This window comes from Leuresthes tenuis, unplaced genomic scaffold, assembly GCF_036924035.1.
Source record: "Leuresthes tenuis unplaced genomic scaffold, fLeuTen1.0.hap1 SCAF_10, whole genome shotgun sequence".
NCBI classification, from domain to species: domain Eukaryota; kingdom Metazoa; phylum Chordata; class Actinopteri; order Atheriniformes; family Atherinopsidae; genus Leuresthes; species Leuresthes tenuis.
The window spans coordinates 15,069,101-15,085,934 of NW_027325364.1; the positions used below are offsets into that span (position 1 = coordinate 15,069,101).

General features: G+C 40.3%; 2 protein-coding genes across 2 annotated transcripts in view; one reads left to right on the plus strand and one right to left on the minus strand.

Moving 5' to 3' along the window:
• Positions 1–16,834, plus strand: part of LOC140316501 (serum amyloid P-component-like) — a 55,376-nt gene that overhangs the window by 16,326 nt on the left and 22,216 nt on the right. The gene's annotated exons all lie outside the window — the stretch shown is intronic.
• glipr2l (GLI pathogenesis-related 2, like) lies at positions 444–4,920 on the minus strand. Its single transcript, XM_072394350.1, has 5 exons — positions 4,512–4,920; positions 3,914–4,022; positions 2,384–2,487; positions 1,875–1,952; positions 444–1,212 (listed from the first exon to the last, which is right to left on the minus strand). The coding sequence occupies exons 1-5, from the start codon at positions 4,522–4,524 to the stop codon at positions 1,046–1,048; spliced, it is 471 nt and encodes a 156-aa protein (XP_072250451.1). The 5' UTR covers positions 4,525–4,920; the 3' UTR covers positions 444–1,045.

A 16,834-nucleotide genomic window follows, 5' to 3' on the forward strand; every position in this document is an offset into this window, starting at 1 on the left:
TGATTGGACTGTGAGACTGACTGTGCAGAAAAGCCAGCAGAGGACACATGCATCAAACCGCAAAAAAGTTCTTCTCTTTTTCACATGCACTCATTTAATGGAAGATTGTAAGACCCGAAAGGCAGAATTGTTAATGTATAAACAATCAAACAGACTTATTACTCACCCAAAAAACCTTAATATAAAAACAGTCATTCTATATGTGTTATAAATTTAATTGGGTGCCATGTTGCAATATCTCACATGTTCCCACATGTCTGCAGATGCCAAACGCTGCATTGGACAGGCATGCCAGGCTGCGCTGTAAAATTAACATTACATTAACATTACATTACATTTAGATGTTTTAACGTGTTTGACAGACAGTTTTCATTGCGTATGTCACTATGAAAAGAAATTAGTGTCTCACTTCACAACAATGTCACACAAAATTAATAGCACAGTTGGACTCGGACAGACTTTATTGTACAAGAGCGATCAGAGTGTAAGTCACAACGTGGGGCAGATGGTTTGCGCTCTCACAAGAACTCACAGTAACACAAACATTCCAAGCATGTACAGTCATCAGCTTCAAATGATAGACTACATGTTAATGTGTCCTTTTGACTGAATTAGCTCTCACTGTTACACAGAAACAGATGAAGGTATGTTGCATTTCAGTGTGTAGGAAATGATAATTACAGTACAGAAAATAACTGGTATTAATGGAGGAATTACTGTCACAGGCAATTAAAACAACTAACATAATCATCATTTAAAAAAAAGATCTCCACAGTCAGTGGCATTATTTTGTTAGCAAAAGTCAAACAACAGTTTGCATTTCAAACACTGTATCATTCACAGGAGCCCTTCTCAAATGACAAATACAGGATTTCTGGATTTTAACTTTTAAAATCCACACAAGATTGTGGTGTAGCTTTCTATCCAGTAAGAGGGGCTGGTCTCCAGAGTATTCTCCACAGCAGTGCTGGCAGACAGCTTCTCCCCTGGAGGAGCAGAATAAATGCCTTTGGGCCCGAGTGAAGTCAAGCGGATCGATATCTCCTCAGGAGCTGGTTTTAGGTGGGAGGACATTGTTTTCAAAGTGTCCCTGGTTGGTGATATTCCCTGCTGGGAAATATCTAGCCACCACAAAAGATGAACCATCTGATGCAGTGGCCTTACCCACACCCAATTTTTTGCTGTTTTTCCACACCATTGCTGTGAAATGGCCTAAGAATGAAAAGAAAAATCCAAAGCAGAGAGAAATGAAGGAGGCAAATAACATAGTAAGATAGAGTAGGAGTGATAAACATACTGTTAGGACATGGATGCAGCTGAAGTGCACACACTTAGAAGTTCACATAAACATTTACAGAAAGAGGAATCTTTATTCCACCCTCACTCATCAGTCCTGAACCCTTCCTCATGCCAAGTCCAGTTGATCTTATTATTTTTTTTTCCTATCGGGGGAACATAACATGAATCAGTGTAAATCACTTTGACCTAGAAGGGGTCTGCTTCATTTATGATTCAGTATTAAGTTACGTTGGACCGCACAGCTGGAGTCTGAGGTTATGGGAAACCATCTGGAGGAATTTTAGAAGGCTGAGAATGGCATGTTGGTTTCGGAGTGATTATACAAGACTGCGATGTCCCCTCAGTTTCCCCTTGGCCAGTCACTGAGTCAGACAGTCACACACTGACAGCAGTGCAAGAATAACAACAACCCTCCCCGTGTCTGGGTATGTGTGACACAGAGAAAAAGTGACAACATATAAACTGAAAATGACAAAGAAGCAGGGTAAGCAGCAGAAAGTGAGATAGAAAGATGAGATGAGACAAGACAAGAGACACGAGGCAGGAATTCAGACACACATTTGTATGAGTCTCACCAGTGCCTGAGGAGAATCCGGGACGGTTGAAGTTGTATTGTTTCACTTCATCATACCAGCGGTCTGCTACATCCTTCCCTGCATGTGTAAATGTAAGAAAATGTCATGTCAACCTCGAGGACAATCAGATCGATCGTGTGTTGTCCATTTAAACTTAGAAAACAGCACCTTTGAGCAATAATCCCTCTTTGGAACATGTTTTATTACATTGTTGCTCTTTTTTGTCACTCACTTCTGAGCTGCCTCATCTATCGCACTGGCCTGTGCTAAGATATTTGCGCAGTGAGTCATGGTGTCTGAAGTGAAGGGGAAATAGATCCCAGCTGTTCGGCTCAAGCAGCCTGCACTAAGTACAGCATATTTATTTTAGGCTTCACATGTCAACATTTTGCATGTACAGAAGAATGCGTTTCATCACATTTTCTCACCACATAATTCATCTAAAGCTTGAGCATATATGCAGTGTTGCTTAATTGATTTATTAACAATCCTTTTTAGTTAGCTTGTACCTGTTTGATCATATGATGCCCATGCCAGGTTCTCACCACAGCTCCCTCTGCTGGACTCCACACTGTGTTTCAGGATTCGTGTGCTGGCCAAACTTTCAGCATAACTGAGAGAAGAGACAAAGCGAGTTGTAAACAGGGCCGCTCAAATAGGCTTTTGCAGTTTGTCATCATAAATGTAAGTTCATCTCATCTCTGGAGATATCAGCGCCATGAGAAGTGTGTGCACATCATTTTCAGATGTAACCTTCTTAGGTTTCTTAGGCTTCAAAGCTTCATAATCATATTTGCATATTTCCATGGGCTGATTTACATTTATAAAAAAGTATGTGTCATAGAATTTTTTACCAATGTTGTGTTGATTAGAAGCCATATTAGAAGCCAAAAGAAGCCGATGCAAACACTGCAACTATAATATATATATATAAATATATATATTAAATAGACACACATTTCCAAATATAAAACTGAGATTTAACTGACTTCTCATCAATTCCAGACCAGTTTACCTACTTGGTTCAAACCTAATCAGCTTTGAATAGAAAGCGATGTTCTTTTTTGTTTTGTTGGAACAATCATCCTGCCCAGACATGCAGCTGTAAATCAAACCCTTACTCCTGAACTAGGGGGAAAACGGCTCTGATTCTTTGCAAATGAGTCAGTTAACACAAAGGGAGAAGCAGAAACATCACCCATCACATTACAAAGTGAAATGACATATCATTTAGACTGCCAAACATCCACCAGTATGTAGAAGCAGTATTTGCATAATTCTTTTAAAATGAATCCGCACTCACAGAGTTCTAAATATTCCTATCCAAGTTGCCATATAGCATAAGGGCTTTTCTCTTTTGATAATAAAACCACCTTTAAATGTGTTTATCAGGAGTTATCAGTAAGTCTCCGCCCAGATAAAGTTTTAAAAAAAAAAGAAAACACACTCCTACCGCTTTTCAGCTTTCTGCTAAAAACAGTTCCATATAAGGAGTCTGAGTCTTTCAGCTACACCACAAACAATAAAGTTATCTGGTTGATAGCTAACCTTCATTAGCTGTGCCTCACCACCGTCTGGTGGTCCACAGGGGAGACACAGTCAAAGATGGTCTAAAGCTCTGTGTTGCTGTTCCTTTGAACCATCAAGTATATGTGAGCAAATTAACTAACAGACTATTATGTTGGAGAGTTTCCGCTGTCCCTGAGGACTGCACTAATCAGGTTTACAGAGAGTCAATTTTCCTCTGTAGCGTCTCTGAGTTTATTTGGTCATAATATTTTGAAAATCTGATGGAAATGAAGTTCCATTGAAACTTAATTTGAATAAAATGCTATTGCAGCTGCAGTTAGTATCACAAAACGATCGATATAACCTGTAATCACAAACACACGTAGACCCAAGATGTATAACGTTTTGTGATCATTGCATTTGACAGGCTCAGCTGGTGCCGTCACTGTTATCCACAGCACTTTGACAGTGACTGATATACACAGTCCTTGCTAATTAAGTTTTTAATTTGATCTGTGTCTGCAACCCACCGGGCAGCCTCTCCGCTCAGCTTGCTGCTCAGCTTCAGTGGAGGAGCCTGGTGCTTCTTCCTGTACTCATTATGGCACTGCAGCACCTCTTCAGCAAACTGTTTCGAGGCTGAGAGATGGAGAGGACAGAGACAGGAAGAGTTAGACAACCTCTGACAGAGGAGACATAATGATGCAATGTGAAGACTCATACATGGCTGCAGAGCTGAAACTTACTGACTAACTGTGCTCAGACTGTGAGTAACAACTTGGTGACAGATGATGGAGCAGAAAACGTCATCCATCGTGCCTATCTCTCACTGGCCTTTTCATAAGTTCCACAACCGCCGGAGTGCCCACACAATAGGCACATTCAAATTGCCACACAGACAAAATAGAAGTGCAGATGCTGCAGGCTTTTATTGAACACATTGCAAGAATTACGTCTACAATCTGTACTTAACAGAAGGAAAGCCCTGTCCTATTTTGATATACAGCTGGAATGTTCACCAAAATAGTGTAAACAAAAACTACCTACTCTTGGACACAGTTTCATGTGGCAAAAGTTCACACGGCCCACAATCAGAGCCAGAGTCCGCAAGTTGTAGTTTCCACTCACCTGACTTTCCCATGGGGCTGACTGAGCAAATCCTCTGTGAGATCAGCAATGTAGAGTTAAAACAGCTAACTCCTTTGTTTGGTTTTCAGTCTTTATCTCTTCTTCTGCTCTTTGCTCCCTCTGCTTCTTAAGAGCTTTTCCTTTCACATTAATTCTCTGTAAGAACAACCATTGCTTTCATTTCAGCTTTCCCTGTCTCATTCTGTTCTGAACTCACAGAAATGTTGCTAAGTTCCCCTTCAGCTACTCATCCGAACGTAATAGTCATTGCACAACATGCCTCTACTGTTTCATTGCATTTAGCATAACCTGCAGTGTTTCCCTCATGACCACACCCCCTGCGCTCTGCATGCCCTCAACTATCTCTATGGCCCAGAGGAGCACTCACACCCTTTCTATTCCTGCATATGAAAAGGGAGCCCTTTCAGTCATTGGTGACATCATCTCTGTGAGACACATGCCCATATATGGCTTTTGGAGTTTTCTTTTGCTTGGTAGCCAGGGAGCAGGCCACTCCTAGCAACTGTGGCCAAGACCACATGGTCTTACTCTCAGCCCACACCATAATGATGCAGCATTGTGCTAGATAATGTGCACTGGGGACAAATAACTTTTTAACTCTTTCCATGTCTGTCTTTCAGTTTCTTCACTAACTTCTCCATAAATAAGTTATTACCAATAGACTCAAATGAAAAAGCGTTATTCCTCACCTCTATCCTGGATAAAAAGGTAGTGATTGAGCATTTTGCCCACTGCAGCTGACATGCAGGAAGAGATAGAATCCCTATTCATCAGGCCTCAGAGCGGGGTTCTACTATTTGTTTTGTCTATATGAGGCATGCTACCATCCGTGCATTAATGGCATTTCCAAGCAGTTATATTTATCATTTCAAAACAAATAAAAGACACCTGCTTTAACAAAGGCAAGGATGGTTTACGGTGCCACCTCAGAACAGAGTGCCTCATATTTCACTTTTGCATCATATAACTCACACTTTTTGTACAGGTAATGTTTTTGTGTAAAAAAATGAAACATTCTCTAAATCAATCAGACTTCACTGCGCCAGCACTGAAGTTGTCTGATGAAACAGTTTTGTTTGTAACAGTAAACACCGAGTCTCGTCTGGCTATTCTCTAAGTAGCAATTGTGAGTTTAGCCACACTTTGTAAGGGTTGAATAAATCATGATTAATAAAGCCTTGACACTGCTTCTGGGTCAAAAATATGAAGCCATTGCTGAGGTGCTTTACACCTGCATTCTTTTTAATGGCCAGCATGGAGCAACTCCGGTGTTTAGAGAGAAAAGGGGGAAGGTTCAGTCTATAGAGGAACCACTGAGATAATAACCCTACTGTTCATTTGATTTGTTATCTTGTTTGTAAGCATTTTCCCAGTTGATGGACTCAGTTAGTCATTTCAAGTCTTCTTCATGTTTATTTTGTAAATTGTATTCTGATCAAGGTGGAAATAGACAATACAGCAGGTTGACAAATAACTATCATGTGTGCATACACATGCATGGAGATGTACAATTTATACAATCAAAATGCAAAGCTTGCATTTTGGCAGAAAATACATCATGTGGTTGTGTCCTCCATGACAGTATAGAAACTGAGACTGGGCGGTTTATACATGAGCAGATGGGGACTAATGGACTCTGTTGAGAGGCACTGGAGAACCAAGATGAGGTGGATATAGGGAGGAAGGAGCTTGCACTTATGACATATGTCTAAAACGCAGGGTGATATATGTGCAATGTTGTGCATATTGTATTTTCAACCTCAATATGAAGAACATTTGCTATATGAGAATAGAGTAGTTATGTTTCTACCAAAAGCAAGTCAGTCTGTCTCCATCTGTGTGCCTCTAAATCTGTGTTCCGTGTTGATTTGGCAATACAGTGCATGCGAGTCCCCGCTGTGCTGTACAGAGCAAGCCTCCCACAAAGAGAGGGAAAAGACCTCACAAAGAGTCCACAATGCTATGATATTACTAATGTAGGAAGCTCTACATGCTGCTTGCATGGCTTCTAGTTAGGTCTGTCTTTTGGTGTTGCTCAGTATGTTTTGGACTGAGAGGCTGCAGCTTTTGTGCAACATCCCTTTGACAAACAAGGACAAGACGTCTCTTCTTACTTCAGTGGTTACTTAATTTTTCATCTGACACTGGTTTAAAATCACGTATCTGAAAAATTACTACTAAAATCAAATATTAGCAAAGCTTGCTATTCTGGCCATCGTTCAAAGTACTGCCGTGTAACCTCTCAAAACATATGTAAGCTATCACTGTGTCTTTTCTCTTTGTGGCAGTTTTGCTGTCCTGGCTACTGATGCAGCAGTTCATGTTGTGAATTCAATAAATCATAATCCTGAAGACAGCTGTATAAGTGACTGAGCTGCATGTACATTTGTAGTGTAGCCATCAGTTCTAAAAGGAGAAGTCCTCTGTCAGACTCAGTAAAACAAAACCATGGATCATCGTCTTGAGCTGTAGTGGCTTGTATGATGGGAACGCAGGTTATGGTTCGATCGCATGAAACTTTCTGGCCTTTCTGTGTCAAAAAGAGCTCACATTAGGGTAATCCAACAATATTTCAAGAAGAAATTCCTATGTCAGTAAATGTCAGGTGTTACAAGGTTATATCCCCTGTTGGCTCAACCAATTATTTCAATCAATTGTATTTTAACAACAACAAAAAAAGAACACAAAGAATCTTATTCTATTTCTTTTTCTCATATACAGTATAATCATTTTAAGTGTAATTATCCAGCCTGCCACAAGGTGGGACTGTCAGCAAAGACACCAAAGTAGGACACTTAGTACTATTAGTCAGTCTCACCTAATGACCTCCTGGTTTCATAATATGAGTGGACATGATGGGATTCATGGGAAAAGTCAAGCCACTTGATTTCTCATTAGCTGGATATTGCTAACATAGTCCTCGCCTCTCCCTTCCATCTGCATAGTTATGGGACTGGACAGCTGGAGGAAGACATTTACAGAGTGGTCTCTAGACACTGGAATTTCACTGCCATACATCTTAATTCATACTAATTGTGGAAGGGGTGGATTTGAGTGTATCAGTGGTGTGAATGTGTGTACGTGCGGGTGTAGTGAGAGGGATCTGATGTAATTTATAGAGAGAGCTCCTTTTAGGGAGACGATACCGACATTGATCCATGCAGATATTACATCATTTATCTCTGCACATTGGCTATATCTGCCGTAGTTATTGCTTGGCTCCACTCCCTGTCAGCTGTGACAGCGTTCGTTCGCTTCTCCTCTCCTCCCAATCACTTTCCCCATATCTCTCATTCCCTCCCTCTGTCAAATCTGTAATTTTAATTTTTCTTCACCTGAAGTCCCTCATGAGAGTCTTCCAGCAGATCCCTTCTAAAAAAAGAAGAGTAACCAAATTCTTCCTTGGCTAGAAATGATTTGCCACTCCTGCCGTGACTGTAGTCAGATGTGGATTTATGGCAACGGAAATGTGAAATAACTCTAACTGGAGCTGTAAGTGTGCTTGGTTGCATATAATTTCTCTTTAGCAGTCCCAAGAGAAAGGTGAGGACCTTTTAATAACTCCTTACAATCACTTCCATCCTCATTAAGAGATCTAGCTGAGTGAAAATGGAGACATCTACAGTGAGGGTGTTGAGAGGATTGATCTATGCTGAGAGAAAGTGAGGAGGCTGCACTTTTTTGAGGGAGTTGGTGGAAGCTCTCACTCTCCTGAGCTCTGCTCCAGAACTTGACACATCAAGAAGCCTTTTATGGTGTCATTAGTGCAACTGTTCCACCAAGGACAAATGATTCTGTGGGTTAAGAGGAGTTAATCACCTGCCAGTCAAACCTCATCAAGCCGCCTCTACGGATGAGCCGCTATACAAATCTCATCATATTAACAGAGCCTCAATTAAGCAGACGCAGAGGCAGGGAGACATATGCAGAAAGAAGAGAGTGACAGTGCAAGGAGAGGGAAAGCTGGGGGAGCAGCAACAGAGATAGAGGGAGACAGAGACAGGAAGCAGAGCTGGACGACTCCTGTTTGACACTAAGAAGCAGAAATGTAACGTCTTAAAAGGCCATCGCAGTCAATAAACTTCCTAATGTGCTTAAAGCAATTACAGTGTCCGGAGAGGAGACGAGTGCATGCAGGATATTAACCTCTGTAACCCGCTCTATCAGGTCTATAATTAAATTATCCTCACATGCACACACCAAAGCCACACACTTATGCGACCACACATTTATGCATGTTGACTTTAGTGATATTCAGTTTTAGGAAGCGGGGAGGAATAACTCAAAGTGAACGATGATGTGGCAACCACTGGAGCACTAGAACAGCACAAGTATTGTTTGACCTTGTTCGAACAAAAACTGTTCCTGAATATTCTGCTCTATTTATTTTTTTCGGTGCTATCTTCGTCACTATGTAACAATCCAGATTTACACTATGAGTAGGATGCTAGGACATAACATTAATTGATCCTCATGGGTGTGTTTGTGCAGGCAGATATGAACTCTTGTGATCTCTAGTATAGTCATGAGAGCAACTGTATATGAAGTTTAGAAACAGTGTCCATGACTGCTATGTTGTATTTTAGCTGTATCCATGATTATTCTCTTACCCTAACCAAGTGAATTATTGCCTGAACCTATAGAAGTGAAAAATGTTGGTCTTGATCTTATAAGTGTATGCTTCTGGAGCTGCATGTGACTACACCAACCACACCCCCCCCCTCCTTCTTATGGGAACTTTCTGGCTTTTTAAACAAAAACACCCCTGCTCTGATGTGTAAACTCTTGTAAATGCTGTTTCCATCCTGCTGGTTGGAGGGACATGCCTATGTCAATTGGAGGACTCGTTGTGTTTTGTGGAGTGTATACAAGGTTTCCATGAGGTCGCTGTCTTGTCATACTGGTTGCAGCAATATTGGACTCCAACAGCAAACACTTCATCATTACGCCAAAATATTTACGAACAAGTGACACAGTCCTCTCAGTCCAGCTAGAAAGGAGGCTCTGAAAGTCCCAGCAAGGAAGCACTAAAACATGTGTGGGAAATTATACAGATCATGGGAAAGGAATATGCAGATCAATCCATATTCTGAGGAAGAGTTGAAGAGCAGATAATTTGAGGGATTTAGTCATGAAATGGCGAAGTTGTGTGCCCCTATAACATTTCCTTTAATCCAAGTACGCTGTTGTTTCAAGAAACTTCCAAGAAAATGCTCGGGCAATGAAGTTATCACGGCGGGTCTTTGCTCTCATTCACCTGTTTATGCATAATTTCCATTTTCCACCCTTGCTCTCAGTGGGTGCAGATGCTTTGTAATTCTCTCTGTCTGTCTGTTTCTTCTTCGCTCGCTCCTTTCCCCCACTTGTTTTATTCATATTCAAATTGAAATAATTATGTCCAAATCGTAAAACTAATAAGCTCTTCAAGCAGTTTTAATGCCATTCAATAGTTGTCAAACAAAATGTTATTTGCAGAAGCAGAGAGAAATCTTGACACTATGCACCCTAATTATTGCTTCTGAAAATATCTACCATATTTAAGGATAGTGGACGGGCCCCCGAAGGAACATTCCTCTGCATCTGGGGCAGCTTTTGTGGCTCGGCTGTGATGAATGCTAATTTTATATTGCTGGATGATGCCCGTTTGGCTTATTTTGAGGTTGTGTTTGTATCATTAATTAAGGTTTTCTGACCTTGCTTTGGGGATTCTGGTGCTGCTTTGGGTCACAATATATAAAGAGATGGTGTAAGCCCCAAGTAAAACTGTTCTTGTGAATGTACCATGTGTGTGTGTGTGTCTCTGAGTGGGTGATGTGGGTATTATTTGCCCAGGTGTGCCATGTTTATTATGCTGAAGAGGCCTCCATTGCTGTGCAAGCCCAGGAGTATAGACTGTCTGGAAAGGAGATGTTAGCCCATCAGCAGACTGTCAACCACACTCTGACACTCCCACACACACACGACATGCAGCCATCAACTACAGAGAAAAGGTTTTTTTTTTGCCAGTGCTTCTTGCCAGTCTTTTTAAATCTATCTGCATGCATGCTTATACAAGACTGCTCAGAGCATACAAATATAACTGCATACAAGCTTTTCATATGAGCAACAATTTGTCACCCTGCAGTAATCAAGCTGTCATGAAGAACAGAGTGTAAGTATTAAGAACTGAGTTTGTGCATTGAATACAATCAAAAGAATTGCTGCAAACCCAGCAGGAATGACATCTTAAACAATATCACAGCTAGTCAGCACTTTTTGAAAATGTATGCATACATCCTTCAGGTATTTTGATATCACATGCTAATGAATTCTTAATGGTAAGAATAGTAACCAGTGACCAGACTTTGAGGGGGTTTCTCAGTGTGTTAACTGGTAGAGAACGAGGATATCAATCAGTCCACGTGAAGCTGTATCCATCCATCACTCTGCTGCAGCTCTGGCTGTAAACTGATTACTTCTTCACAGCACTGAGGTGAATTAAGGTAGAGAAAGAGAATGAAAAGCATTGTTGCATCAGCAGCCAAATAGCATTTACACAAGAATTATAATCATATCCAGAGGCATTTGATCTTTGCCGCTATTGTGCCACTTCCCTGCAAATACAAAGACTGTCATCTTGTCTGTCTTGGAGGGCTGTAAGTGATGACTGGAGCTCAGCTTTTTCCAGCTTGATTGTATTCATTCTCAGCCAAGCCATAATCTAAAAAGAGGCATTCTTTACAAGACATCAATTAACCACTGACTAACAGTGCTATGTGGGTAGGAAAAATAGGTCAAAATGATCATGACAACATTATATGGTCAAAACAAACGACAAGGACAAAATGATAAAGTCAGTGTAGCCTCATAGCATGCATTCAGTGAGAGTATGTTTGGTGCATACCTGTGAGTCTGATTTAGGGAAAAACTGCATTTGGTGCAGTTAGGTGCTGGTTCACAATGTGCTCAAACATTACATCACATCAAAGTGAAAGGAACAAACCTGATGTCTTTAATGGAGCATCATAACATTGAGGCACATCATTTGCTGTGTGTCTGTGTGGGTAGAGAAATAATGTTAATGGAAACTCAATTAGCATTTTTATTGTAGTGGACACTTGGGTGACCTAATTTAATCAAGGAAGGTAAAACCCCACCAGCCCCCCCCGACCCCACCTAGAGTAAAATGCAAGGCCTTAATCAAGAAATCCAATTGCATCGTTATTCAGTGGTGTAGGATCACTGAGCTTATTTTTTAGGTTAATTTTCAGTCCTTGCTTTACGTTGAAGCCAGTCATTTCACTTTTGTTCTTAGTTGATGTTTGCAGACAAACAGCCTGTACAGCCTGTCGTTTAGTGGAAAACATCCATAGAAGTGGACTTCTGTGCTTCTCTGAAAGAATGAAAAATAATGAATATCTGACCATTTCACAGCAGCGGTTATGTTATCACTTGTCACTTGATAACCCAGACAGTGAAGGGGAAGCTGTACTGTGGTAGTCAAGTGCAAACTTAACAAATTACATGCAGCATTAAAAAGTGCCTATTTCAAGTACTTCTATGAGACCAGCATGGCGAAACACCTCTGGATGGGTCTAACTTTTTATTCAATATTATTTGATATTATTTGATATCATCATATTGATATTTGAAAGACTATTTGGTGTTTTGATAAAGGTGGTGGAGAGAGCTGTCTACAAAAAGGTTAGGATGCTGTGTAAAATGAAAATATGATAAGACAAAATACGATAAATTGCTAATCTTATAAACTAATATTTTACTCAAAATAGAATATAGATAACATACAGAATGTTGTATGTATGTCCCCGCTGTTTTGAGAGCTGTTACTGCCATCGAATTAAAGATTTTTTTTACAAAACAGTAAAATGTCTCTCATGGAACATTTGACATGTCTTCTATGTTCTATTGTGAACAAAAGCTATTGGTTTATTACATGTGCAATCAATTGGAATTGGTGTTTGAACGTTTGTGGAATAGGGGTTGTAATAAGATGGCTCACAGTCTCTACACAGTTACGGATCCGTATGAATATGAAGGGCACAGCATATGCTGAAAATCATTGTCAAAGTTAACAAACCCTTCATGTTCTCTGAATGGGGTGTTGTCATCTTGGCCATCACTCCAGTGTGCATAGAGGTGTTCACTGTGAGACAAAGATAATCATTCAGAACAACTTGGTATTGAATTTAAGTGATTCTTACCTCTAAGTAGAGAGTACACTCAAACCATGCCAGTAAAATGTCTCCCACAGCACGACATAGCCACCAAATCCTCTGACTGTAGCAGTATAGAACCCTCAAACATGCATTTTTATTTGTAAAAGTGGGTTTGTGCGCTGCAGTCCAACTATAATATCCCTCTTCTTCCAACGGCTGACAGACTGGTTTTGCTAATACAGTCTGACTGATCACTTCCTGCGGAAACTGTCAGTCACCTGAGTGAAAGCTGCTCTTTCGTTTATTTGTTAGTGAAACACCAACAAGTTTATAGGCTCAGTGAATGAATCTCCTGACATTAATGCTATCACAGTAACTATTTTTAAAGTCACTCAGTTTTTGCCATTTGGAATCAGATTTATATTCAGCTAGGGCTGCCTGGTGTTTTCATACGTGTCACAGAGCATGAGAGTGGACGTTAACTGCTTAGCTGAGCCAGGAGTACACCTGCTAGGAAGCTCTTGTTTCTCCACTTATTCTTAAGTTACCCCTTCAGTTTGGATAACCCACTCTTTGTCTACATTAAAAAAGAACAGGCACAAAAGTGCGTAAAGCATTCCATGTTTGAAGTAAGAAGTGCTTGCTGGTATCTCACTGAGAGATCAAGCCACTGGGCAGCTCAGCAATGCATGTCTGCATTGGTGATATCAATTTGATTTGCTCTCACTGCTCATTCTCTGTCTTTTTGCCATCACGGATCATTGAATGCAAGAAAGACATAAGAAAATGAATATGAAGTGAAAATTCACGACCATAGCCCTGGAGAATTGAAGGACAGTGAGATACTGTGCGTATGTGCACATGAGTTAGTGACATTTAGAGAGAGGCAGTTTCTCTCAGAGTAAAAATGACATTTGGGAGTTGAACAAGAACACTTTCCATCAATGGAAAGTGCTTTTTCTCATATTTTCTGGGTGTTGTTTTGTGAAGCGAAGTCATCAGATGACAATGTGGGCTCATGTTCCCGAGGAGCTGACAATAGAAAAAAAAAAAAAAAAAGTACAACTTAGTTGAGGGGGGATTTCAGAAACCTCTGCACTGGCACCAAAACTAAGATAGAGAAACTTCCAGTCTCCCTTGTGGGATTACTGCCAGTTGTAACCATCTAAACAATGCACTGGGTTTCTGTCAAATTCTGATGGGCTACACAGCATGTTCTCACACCACGGAACACAATATACGAAGTCCACCTCACCTCACTCCATCTCTGTGAATGTGCTGATACACTTAGGCCAGCACACGTGCAGACATACCCACACAATGCACACATAGGCAAGCCAAGGTGGTAGACAGTCAGTGTGGAGATAGATGGAGGAGGTAAATAGGGGTGTCATGGCAGCGTGATGGAATGAGGCAGAGGAGAATTCATCCTGTGTTTCCTCTAGCCTCTGTCCCCCTGCTGACAGCATCCTGAAATAGGGCCCTCTGTGTCTGTATATACCAATATGTGAGTGTGTGTTTGTGTGTGTGAAAGAGAGCATCTCTTTTCTATCTGTTTCCTTCTTTTTTTCTGTTTCTCTCTTTTTCTTTTTTCTTTTTTTTTTTTACCTCTTATGTGTGTTTCACTCACTGTGTGCTGTGCATCTCAGCTCTGGAAGCAGGATGAAAGCAACCAATGTGTGGAGAGATAACAGAAGGGAATGGGCAAAAAGACAGAGGAAGATGCCCCTTGGGAAAAGGAAACATCCTTTCTATTTCGTTTTCATGTTCAGATTTGACTTGAACTGAATTCCCATTGGGCCACTGGTCAGTAAAGTGTTATTAGATCCCACAGCACATTTGTCTGTCTTCTGAGCTGGTGATACCTGAAGGTAATCAGGTAAAGGATGTTGCTGCTGGAGGCACAAGAGACAAAGTTGTAAATGTGTCTAGTATTTAATGTATGCTTCACTTTTTTTCACCATTGGGACAGGTTTAGGTCATTTAGAAAGAAAAAAAGACAAAAAAGAGATATGAGACAATATTCTTGAGGCAGTAATGTTTCTGTGGTGGTACGTATACACATCCATGTTTACTTGTCGCTATGTTTTCTAACACCGACTTTGAAACAGGATATCAATTATGTTTGAAACAGTATTTTTGCTACCTGTTTTTCTGTTATGTTAATAAGTTATTTCTATTTGGCAGACATGACTGTATTCTCTTGAAGAATATATGTCAAACACAGCATCAATGATGCACAAAATGAATCTAATGGAGCAGCTAAAAACTGCAGATAGGTGAAACGCCCTGCAGAAGGAGAAGCAATACTTGCCATTAGGCAGTACTTTGAGAATCAGTGAAAATGACTTCCTTCTACAGCAATCAATTGGATATCTGTAAATTCGGAAAATAATGAAAAAAAGCTGTGAAAACGGTGGACCTTTTGGTCTACACAAAATAGACTGGTCAGAAATAACAGTAAAAAAAATAAAAATAATAATTTTGATTTAAAAAAACTGTTTTATGCATGCATGCGGTCCCACTGTTCCCTCTGATAAACACTTTCTCTGAGAATTCACTCCATCTAATCACTTGGAGGCTCCTGTAGCAACAGGACATTTTATGCTAATCTTGCCTATCTGGATCCTTGCACTCCTCCTAGTATAAAATCCAATAGACTTTACCCAAAAGCACTTCAGGACATAAGTAAATGCCAGCTCACTATTGATGAAGATGCAACCTCAACTTACAGTCTGAGTCGTCTTGGCTCACACTAAGATACACTGAAAAAATCTCTAATGTATTGACATGTTTCAGGCTATCACAGCCAAATGCATGTGACTGAGATTGATTTGGGGTCTTCTGATGCGATTGACAAGGTTGTAGAAAAAAACCCTTAGTTGGTTGTCTTCTGCAAGACAATAGTCATTTTTATTAAAATAACACTAGATATTCAAGCAAGTTTTTGCTCCCCCTATAATTGTGGCAGGTAACACCACTGTCGTAGATATAAATCTCCGTCTGAACCCTTTACGTGCACAGCCACACACATGAATGTGTTGTCACACTGAAGAGGCTGGCAAAGATCTTTAAAAGGCACCACAAATGTCAAGCAACAATCCAGGCTAATGTAACAGGACCTAAGAATAAGATTTCATATTTGTATATACTATGACTTACGTGTTGAACGAACACATTCACAAATAGGCAAGGTATTAAAACCTTCTGGTTTATCTGTAATACAGTTAGCGTTTTCCGATTCACTTTTTCGAAGCTTTTCAATGTGGATTATGCGAAAAATCCAATACATATTGTAATGCAGTTTGCATTGTATATATTACAGTGTAGGCAGTAAAGATAAGGTTATAAATTACCTTTCAAACTCTGCTAACACGAATGAACATGCTTCTGTTGTAATGTTATGTATTTCCTGTTAGCTGTGATTCAGAGCCCCATAGTAAATATCTGGATGACAGAGCCAAGCAAATCCAACACGACGGAACTTGAGAGCTAAACAATTATTACTTACCAATTGCAACAACAAAGCAAAGTCTGCATCCTCCTGTCTCCCTGTTCTTTCTCTGAGCTCTCTCCTGTCAGTCTGATGTTTATTCCTGCCCTGTCTCTTGCTCATACACTTCATCTTGTTTTCCTCATTAACTCACAGTAGCATTTCCTTAGGTGTCTTTGCTGCATCTACCACAGTGTCGTTTTTTTCCAGCTATGTTTATAATGGCATCGTGTGTTGTTATATAGTTGTTTCAATGTGATGTGGTACCATAAAGCTAAACGGTGTGGTGTTACACTAGAAACCAAAATTGTGAACTTCAGTTTTACAGCCCCCGGGACGCTCCAGGGTAGTTCCAGGACTGGGGATGTGCATAATGAATGCCAGTGCACTTTAAAAATGACTCAGAAGCACATACTTTTGAGGCTCAAACTTTTCTATAGTTTTGCTTTTATTAGATATTGAGCCTTTGCTTTGCTTAATGTATGTGTGTGTGATCGGTATGTGATCTGTATGTATTAACACTCAATGTGGGTCTTTTATGCAGTGTAACATGTAGCACCTATCATACTCTCAGACTGTATCGTTGTAAAAGTAATATCAATTAATCATGATTATAAGATAACCTGGTGCATAATAGGACTGGAGTGTAGTGG